The sequence below is a fragment of the Protomyctophum parallelum genome (genome assembly GCF_964188405.1).
Source record: "Protomyctophum parallelum genome assembly, chromosome: 16".
NCBI lineage: Eukaryota > Metazoa > Chordata > Actinopteri > Myctophiformes > Myctophidae > Protomyctophum > Protomyctophum parallelum.
This window is the reverse complement of record NC_139711.1, coordinates 7,332,395-7,342,704: the sequence shown is the minus strand read 5'-3', so window position 1 is coordinate 7,342,704 and position 10,310 is coordinate 7,332,395. Positions and strand designations below refer to the sequence as shown.

Genomic DNA, 10,310 nt, shown 5'->3' with positions numbered 1-10,310 from the left:
AAACTTTCAGGAGTGGTACTGGTTATAATGGAAAAGTAAAAAAAAAAAAAACACAGAACTTCTTTATGAGTTTATGGCAGGTTCTGGGTTAGTAAAACAAAGGCTGTTAGACAACATGTCGTTTAGACAGATGCTAGATTGGACCTTTACTTGGTATCCTAGTTACCTTTGTGTCACCCATTGTTTTTCTTTGCGCTTTATTTACTTGACCACCTACCCTGTCGTGTTTTGTGTTGTTGCACCTTGTAAGTCACTCTGTGTAAGAATGTCTTAGTCTTAATGCCTAAAAATTGTTCAAATAGTAAATTGTCAGCTATGTTATATACAGTAGTGTACGAAATGGATCATTTTGAGGCACAAACTATATACACTATACTATACCGTATATGTGTATGTCGTACAGTAGTAGTAATCTCCAAGACAATTGTCTTGCTCATATAAAATATCTGCAAGGAACTGGACCCCTTTCATTTTCTAAAGGCTTACCTGCCTGGGACTCTACTATACAGTAGGTTGAAGACTTCATATAACTAGAACTAAGCTAACAGTTGTTGAGTTGATGAACTGAATTGCACCTAGTGTTGAAGTTTGATCCGAAGGGGTTTCTGTGTACATCTCCTGCCCTCTTCAGTTGTGTTGTATGTATTTCATCTCAGTTCCAACATAACAATCTCACCCATGTGAGATTGTGAGGGGCGCTCTTATCATTACACATCATCATACATCATGAACTGAATGTGATTGGTTTAGCAGATTTGCTTATCTACATATGACGTCAATTTTCCCTTCGTTGTCAATGGCATTTAATGTTTGTGTTGCCACAAATTTACGTCATATTTGGTGGACATTTGACCTAATTCCTCCTTTCATTGTCAATGGCAAATATGAGACGTGTGTGGACAAAAGCTGTATATAGGAGGGGCTAGCGCCCCTCAACAAAAGAAAGAAGCAAATGCGCAAGATCTGTAAAAGATTTATACTGTAAATAGGTTCATTTTTATTTACAAACTAATATACAGAACAGAATACAGAGACTTTGAGCAAAACATGGAGGAGGATGCAGAAAGAACAAATATAAAGCAGAGAGTTGGGAAATCCAAGAGGAGAGGAGCAGAGAGCAGGAACTTCTCAGTCGTGGTACATTTTCAAGACACAACTTTTGACAACACCCATGTATCTGTCCCATATAATCTGATGTCTGAGAGAGAGAGAGAGAGAGATGGAGAAAGGGATGGAGTGATGGAGAGAAAGAAGTGGAGAAAGGGATGGAGTGAGAAGTGGAGAAAGGGATAGAGGGAGGTTGGCGAAAGAGAGGGAAAGGGGGACAGATTTAAGAGCAGCAGAGAGGGGAGAAAAGAGAGAGTGGAGAGAGGGGGAAAATAGAGCGAGGGGAGAGAGAGAGAGATGTTAATAAATGCATCAAAACAACTGACGAAAGCAGGAGATGAACATTTCTTATGATGAAGGCGTGGCGACGGTCATAAAAATGAAGCAATCTGCTCATTGGTCATAATGGGGGGGGGGGGGGGGGGTGTTTGTGTGATGAATATGTCTTTGTTGAGCGTGTAGTGGTGCAGGGTTGTGTAAACCGTTAAGTACATTCCAGAGTGGCCAGCGAGAAACAAGGTAACTTCAGTTTAGCAAATCAAACGGGAGATAGGGTGACACCCACTGGCCAAAAGAGGCACATTATTGTCAGCTGGCATTAGCGAAAACCTGTCCTATTATTATGGAAGTTCTGGAGTCGGCAATTGGATATAACCTATTGTGTGCATTTCATTGTTATAGGTGAAGATTTACACATTTTCAAAAGTAAAAAAAAAATAAAAACAGCTGATCTAAAAGCTTGCACCGTGTTATCACCATGTGCTACATTGTGGGGCTTGTAGATCGGTTGTGTCAGCAATATTTCGAAATAAGGCTTAAGATCAAATGCTGACATTCTAGTGTATACATCAGGATATTTCCTTTGTACAAATGCACTGAATGGAAAGGGCCGGGGCAAGTATATATACATACATGATTATCTTTGAGAACTTACTTGAACGTGTCGAGTATGTGTGCAGAGTTGGTGTAGTGAGTGAGATACAGTTTCATGTCTGCGCCTGTCCATTTGTCCGAACGGCAAGGCTCAATAAACTGAGAGAGAGAGAGAGAGAGAGAGACATTACATCACACTGTCTCATGGGTGGCATTAAAGTCAGCAGACCTTGCAGCCATGTGGGGTGCAGGTCGGCTGGGCAGCTGAATGGTTGCTCTTGTTTGGGGGACCAGGGTTTTAAAAACAGACAAATGTACCTTTTCCACCAGGTCAATGAAGAAATCTCGGACATCCTTTGTGTTTGTTAACTTGGCAGCAATGTTGACGAGACCTCTGGAAAGATTCTGAGAGGACAATACAGCATTTGTAGCAAAGCATTAGAATGACGCTAGAGAAAAAATGAATCTGTATTCAGTACCATAATATTTACTACTAGTGAATGACAATAATTGTCAATTAAATTAAATGTAGTCTACTGGATTATCTATCTAAGACGGGCAAATTCAAATTGTTTCTCAAATCTTTAGTACTGACTTTTACTATGTGGTTTGCAAGTTGAAGTGATCAGATTGCTATAGCCTATAGGATATGTGAGGTTGTTGATCAGCTATTTTCGCATCGTCAGACGACAAACCATGAATCAGCCTTCAGTGTCTAAAGGGGCTCAGCTAGCTTTGTGACCACCTCCATCAGACTCTTGGACACCTAGGCTGACCCCCCCCCCCCTCCTCGTTGGAATACCTAACAAACAACCCCCCCTTTCCACCTGATGGACTATAGTGAACGCATAGGTTGCATACAGTAAATATTTAGATTTTTAATTATTAGTACTTATAGAACAGATTTTTTATATATTATGCTTTTAAATAGTTCCTCTTAAAAAGTCGTTTTTATGATCTTTTATATAGTAACTGTGTGTACTGTGATTTAAAGTTCTCAACGGGCCCAAAAATTATGGCCCGGCCCGACCCTACCCTAACTGGGTCGGCCCGAGGCTCGGCCCTACCCTAAAAATTGCCATAATGTAAAGCCCGAAGCCCGACAAAAGCCCGACAGAAAAAAGAGAAAAAAAAGCAGCACTAAATGGCAGCGCAGCGGCGCCGTGTTTCAGTGTGAAAGTGAGAACGGAGATAAACGGATTTTTCTAAATAAAGGATGTATGTAACTCACGTTAGAATAGGCTATTAATGTTCCATAACTTCCATTTCCAATCATTCTAATGGATTCCATACAGTGGTGGTGGTGACTGGTGAGTAAACACGAATAGCTGCTGCAGCTCCCTCCCTTAGTTTCCTCTGAAGTCAAGTTGCTTTACGTGTAGCTATAAGTTATATATCACTGGATCGTTTGGTGACGTTGATTAATAATTAGGTTTTATTCATCACAGCCAGCTGGGTTAACGAGACTCTCAGTGCAACATGACGAAAACCTGACGCTTCTTCAGCTGTGATAATCCGATTGATTTTATAAAATATTTAAGCATATGGCAACTTGGCAAGTTAACTGGTGGTTAGTAGCTCGTTTGGTGCGCAAACCAGAGGGAAACCAGCGGTAGCAAGGCACGCAAGTCTCTCACCGTTCACTGTTCTCTACTGCCTGCGCGCAGTGCAGGCTGCATGCTGCTCTGGCCTCGTACACACATGCTGGACTGACATGATCTGTTCTGTCTGTGTTTCATGGCCGCCTCATTCTCAATGCTTTTCCAATGGAAGTCACATGGTTTGACATGTGTGTACGAGGCCTCCGAGTCTGAAATGCCAGTGCGATGCGACCCCCGTCTCCAGTCCTCCTGTCACAAGTGAATCGCCTAGCGCAGCCCTCTTCATAATAAATACATACACGTATACACAATCACATTACACAAATAACAGAATTGCTATTTTTATTATAATAACACTTTAAAAAAAAAATCACAGAGCCCGAGGCTCGGCCCGGCCCGACTAATTAGCATATTTTTTGGGCCCGGCCGGGTCGGGCCTGGTCGGGTTCGGGCAGAGTTTGAGAACTTTACTGTGATTTCTGTTGTCTTTACCACTGCACAAAATACGTTTCCGAAAGGAAAAATAAAGTTCTTTGAAGTTGAAGTTGAAGTCTAGACGGAGACGTCTTTAGAAATCTGATTTGAAAGTGGTTCAAAACTGATTTGCAAAAATCTTTTGATAAATCCCATCCGATTCCTATTTGTATAGGTAAAACTAAAATCTGATTTGGACTGCTGGTTTGAACATAGGCTAAAATGTTTCTCACCTTAAAGTTTGCCTCCATCTCTGTAAAAGCTTTAGTCTTTCCTCTAAGGGCTGTACAAACAAGACTGAACAGACAGGAAATAATTTATTAGACTTCATAATCCAAAGCAACAATTCTGACAACAAATGTTAGAACTTCCATTACAAAAGAGAAAACTGATTTATAGCACCTTGCATGCTCAATAATAACATTAACAATTAACAATAACAATTTACATTTTCAGCATTAGATTTAGCATCAAAATGCATGAGCGTATGTCACCTTTTGTGCTGATCCAGTAGGTCCTTGTCTGTTATTAAGATTTTCAGCTCTTTCAGGTCATGTAAGAACTCCTTGTCCAGATCTACGTCCATGTCTTCCACCATGTTATCTGTCAAGAAAAACTCCAGTCAAACACTTAACGAGTTCAAATTCTTTGCAATATTATCTAAATGCACTACCATCAGTGCAACATTGTAGATACATTCTGTAGATTCTTAGATCTGTATATTACAGTTGTTATATATTGTCATACTGAAAAAGGACTTAACCAACTTGACAAGTTTAACTAATTCTACTTTACAGAACTGGTCTGGGGGACTGAGCTTCAGTTTACGATGCTTTTAAAACATGGGTGCCCTCCAAGCCATGCAAATCCTCATTAGAGACCCATTTGTTCAGGGACTGACAAAACAACCATTTATTGTTTTAAGAGAGCAGAATGTTATATTGCTGTCTGGAAGTGAGCTGGTGAAATGGAGAACATGTGTTGTTCAGAAATAGACTCGTACTCAATAAAAATTGTGACCTTGTATAAGTGTAATAGTATTAAATGAAGGCTTTTAACTACAGTAGTATACATACTGGGTAGCACAGAACTAATTGGTTTAATTTGCCTTCAGTGGACTTTGATATCCCTTAATACTTATTACTCATACTTATTAATGGCAATCTGAAATGAACTTGCCTCACCTACAATAGGACAAAAATAGACTTTACTGGAGACCAACACTAACTTTGCAGGAGCGTCCGTCTGCCCTTAAAGCCACTTACAGATACAGTACACCGTTCTAAAAAGGAGCTTCGTAACAGTTTACAGCAACCAATCATCATTGATTGGGAAATTCTATCCTCTTTCTCTGTGTTCTTAAGGAGCCGCAGATGGCCACAGTGTAGCGGAGAGGTCTCACCAACAGCTCCCACTGTCCAGTTGTTGATTAGCTGTCCAGCGCAGAAGGCAAAGTCCTGAAACGTGAGGTACTGGAGCTTCCGTTTCCCCGTCTCAAAGCGGTTGTTGGCAAAGAACACAATGGCCGCATAATCCCTGAAATAACATAATGATCTTAAATATCACATTTTAAAACTATTGATACAAAGTCTGTTATGACATTTTTGCTTATTCAAGAAATATATAGAATGAGCGAGCAAAAAACCCCAAAAGAAAACATGCATCAACAAAATATTTCAAACCAGGGGAATTTGATTAAATAAATTTGAGCAAAGAGGCTTCGTAGTTCTCAACTCTTGTTCCTGATTTAAAACTAGACCAGTCTCCTTCCCCAGGACAAGAGCAGATAACCAGTGTGTAAGTCCTACTACAGTGGGGAGTGGGGCATTATTACCTGGCCAGTTTGTCAGAAAGCAGAAAGTGATGACGGATGTTCTCCACCAGGGGTCCCTTCAGTTCCTCCACAACTTTAAACACACGCTTGAAGTTGTCAAACTGAAATTCAAGAGATAGAGAAATATAGTACAATCATGACTAGAGTTTAATATTGGATCTCAAAACTGAAACAAGGCCCTCCTGTATAAAAATACTGTAAACTTCTAAATTGATAAGACCAATCAACATTTAGCTTTATTACTCAGCTTTGTTGACTACAGATTGGTCAATCATGGCATTAATTCTGTTATTTCCGGTGTGCCATCTTCTTCCAATAATTGTATTGACATTGTCAACCAATGCACTCTTCTACGGTCCTACCCGACACCTCGGTCGAAATGTCTCAATGAAAGAGTAGGGACTGGGAGCCCACCTCCATGTCCTACTTTACCATACAGATTGGTTAAAATAATGTCTTATTCATTTAACAGTAAATAATGATGATAATAATAATGTAGTCCCCCTTAAGCTGTTGTTATCAGTATCACTACATTTGCAAATACATTAAATATGTCTTCTGTGGGGAAGTGCCATATGGCCCCTGGGGAGCAGTTCAAAGTCTTGCTCGGGGACACTTCGACACAGTCTGTACTAGCTTGAAATTAATGGTTGGTGTCAAATGATATATATTTTTGCTTCTATCTAGCCGTGTAACATGCAGGATGATGTATAGAGAAAAAAAATACCCCATCTTTTGGGGCGAAGCTGTCATGGTTTATTTCAGAATAATGGTCGGCCTCGTAGTACATTACCGGTAACACAATGACTGCCTCACTGTGCATGACCTCTTACACAATTACAGCCTCATTGTACATGACATGTTTCCAGGTGTTACCTGCCGCCTGCAACTTTTCAGCGTTATGCTCGTCTTCGCGCTGACATCATCCAAGTCTTTCTTAGTTCCTTTGGAGAGTTTTTTCCCCAGAACCTCACGGACAAATACATCATCAAATGCATAGTACCTATATTTAAAAAAAAAAAGTATAATAATTACAGCAGGGACAATTTAGGGTGGGTATATGTACAAATGACTGTATGAAGAAGCAAGCCCAAAGCGAATAGGAGAAAAGAATACAAATCACACATTACATTACTTGTAATGTTGTCTTGTAATCCCTTGTATTGTGTAGTGTTTTGTAATTGTGTTTTATAATAATACTGTATGTTTAGTGCATTGACAGTCATCACCATCAAATGCCAACAAATATAACATAACATGGGGAACAAAGTATGTTCAACACACACCTCTCTATGAGCATGGCCTGTCGATGAGGCGGAATCTGGAACAGCAGTTGGTTGGCCAGTTTGGTGGGGCTGTACAGGAGACGCTCACACATCTGGAAGGTTCTGTACTGGTCCATGGTGTCACTCAGCAGAACATCTGCACTCGCCTCCCAGTCCTCCAACACCCCACCCTCCATACGCACCTTCACTGCATCGTTCACTGAGACGAAACACACACTTGTTTACACATAGTAACTGACAAGAGTCTGACCACTCATTACTGTTAGATCCCATAATCAAATTGGACATGCATGTCTCTGGTGCTTTTCCACTGCATGGGGATACAGGAAAAGTGGGCACCAAGGAAGAGTGGACACCTCAATGTTAAATTAGCTTTTTTTTTTCTTCCAAAACGTAAAATAATTAAGAATTTTGATAACAGTCTTTTAAGTAATCAGACATGACTTGAACATGCACGGTACATTATCATAAGACCTAAATTCACGCTTACTGTTACTGCATGGTACCGGCTCTCTCGACTTAACTACTGGCTGTTGCTACCATGTACATTGTTTTCTACTCCAGACAGCCTGAAATGTAACTGATCTTCACAGCTACAACTTCAACTCCACCACTTTGCATAGGAGAGCACAAAAATAAATATAATGGTAACTTGTCTGGAGCACCACCGTTGCCCAGGTGGAGCCTGCGGAACCATTTGCGGCTAGGGATGCTCCGATCAGGTTTTTTGGGACCGATACCGATCACTGATTGTTTTTCTCATGATCGGCCGAAACCGATACTGATCTTGTGAAATGTTTCAAATATTAATATTTCCTCAAAACCTACGTCAAAACTGTTCCTGTGTGTGTAGGCATGTCACAAAAATTCAAAATGATATATCATTATATCTGATTGACATTTATACCACTTAAATGGTGTAAAAGATCAGTTTCTCCAGATAGGGTAAATTGCTGATCACAGACAGGGTAAATGCTGATTACCGATCAGAGTGAATATCGGTCGATATGGCCGATCACCGATCGCTGGCCAATTATCGGAGCATCTCTAATTGCGGCTCAAGAATGCACCACTCCTGAATGAAGTGTCAGGAGTGGACCTGGTGAGACGTAGGAGGGGCCGGACAGGACTCAACCCACAGGGCTTAGTCCTTCCACGCACCAGATTGATCTACCTCCCAGTCCCGGCCTAGGACAAATAAAGAGGATAGAGCACGGAGGCGCAGCCTAGGCTCCTGCGGGAGGTTTGCACATGTGCAGTGTAAACAGGAACTGCGATGGTGGAGTGTTCCAGCAGAGGTGCTAGATAGAAAGCTCATAACTTGTGATGTAAATAATGAGATCCAGAACAGTTGAGAATTAAACAGCAGTCACCCTTCCCTTTTCAAATGTTTTATATCATCCACAGCACTTGAATGAACAGTATCCATGTTCCTTTGTCATTTCACAAAAATAAAAGTTTGACACAAGAACATGGAAAATCCACAAAAACATTAACATTTAGTAAATTTGTCCTTTATCTTTCAGTCTGTTATACATACAAATTTTTCCACAGTTATGAAATTGATATACTTTTTAAAATAAAAACAAAATCAACTTTGTACTATTCTCTTTTTGTGATATCCTTTTTATTATTTCAGTTCAGGGTCAGCAACTCTCATGCCCCTCTAGCTGGAACACTCCATCATTGCAGTTCCTGTTTACACTGCACATGTGCAAACCTCCCGCAGGAGCCTAGGCTGTCGCCTCCTCTTTATTTGTCCTAGGACACCGGCAGAGTAGTTCCAGAGCAACGGATTGTGTGGCCCTGGTCTTTCTCTAATGGGGCTGACCAAGGGTAGCTATTGGGACGTAAGTCGAGACTTGATCACCCCGGCTGGGTCACCTGAGTGAGGGGTATGATTTTGCGAGACCCGAAACCCTGGTGACCTTGGGATACATCACTGATGTATCCCACTGTCCCAGGTGCATCCATGCAATGTTGGAATTTCACCTGTACAGTCCGTTAGTGGTAACCTATTCATGGGTGAGGAATGCCAAGGCGGTTGCAGTCAAAACACCATATCAATGAAGCATATGGTCCAATTGGAGGAGCTGTAATGTTATGAACCTGATAGTTATGAAGTCGTTTAACCTTGTAAAGTGGATGTTTTATTTTATTTTACCCTATATAGCCTACTTCATGATGTGATGAATAGCAAAGATTGTTTAACTTTTTCCCTTACTTTATGGCCAAATTGTATGTGTAGTGTTTAATTGGTATACATACAGCTCTTTTTGGGACAAGAGGACGAAATCCTACTGAGAAAGTATGCTGTGATCAGAAATCATTCATGTTCAGTTCATATACCTGTGTAACCATCCAACCACAGCCGATACACTTCTTCATCCATGATGGTGGTATTACCCACAAATACATCAAGCTCCACCGCCATCTATGAAGTTAGAAGGTAAATCATATTCATACTAGTGCAACAAACATCAGTGATATAATAATAACACTATTGGTAGTACTGCACTAGCCCTGGCCCCTAGTCCAGAACGTTAACGAGTTCTAGTACAGAAACCACGGCTAACGTGACTTGTTATTTGTCAGCGCTGTTCCAGATACAAAACAGGTAGGCTATAATACATAACCGAATGGCTAAAACGTTCACTTTATATTTCAGCTGAGTTCACTACATTATTCCCATGGCCACTTAATTAGCTGTTAGCTTACCTTCGTTAGCCTCTAAATAGCCAATGTCAACTGTAAAGAAATTAAAAGACAACCAATTAAAGCGTTAGCTAAGAGAAACCTAGTGCGATAAATCGACTATAGAATTGTTACCTTTTAAGAAACGTATAACCAACACACCACTACTGTGTAATGACTGTCTTGAATGAAATCACTCTAATGTAAACAACAGCAGCAGCCATGCACTTCCGGGTGTTACACCGACATTGGTGTCCTCCCGGCCAATCGAGGTTACTTTTACCAAAAAAGGCTGTATATATTTTTTGTAACTGGAAATAGAACATAATATTCTTCGGTATTCATGTTGTGCAATGACAATAAAACAACGATTTTACCAGTTTGTCGAACAAAAATCCAAATTGGCAGGATAATGTGTGTAAAAGTATAAATGTAAAAGAC

At 40.5% G+C, this 10,310-nt stretch overlaps 1 protein-coding gene across 1 annotated transcript; it reads right to left on the bottom strand.

Moving 5' to 3' along the window:
* Window positions 1-987: 987 nt before the first annotated feature.
* fibpa (fibroblast growth factor (acidic) intracellular binding protein a) lies at window positions 988-10,104 on the bottom strand. The gene is made up of 11 exons (XM_083785999.1): window positions 10,005-10,104; window positions 9,525-9,609; window positions 7,176-7,374; window positions 6,766-6,892; window positions 5,890-5,990; window positions 5,458-5,591; window positions 4,550-4,658; window positions 4,289-4,352; window positions 2,299-2,385; window positions 2,042-2,139; window positions 988-1,198 (listed from the first exon to the last, which is right to left on the bottom strand). Exons 2-11 carry the CDS (start codon window positions 9,607-9,609, stop codon window positions 1,129-1,131), a joined length of 1,074 nt encoding a protein of 357 aa, XP_083642125.1. The 5' UTR covers window positions 10,005-10,104; the 3' UTR covers window positions 988-1,128.
* Window positions 10,105-10,310: the final 206 nt, after the last annotated feature.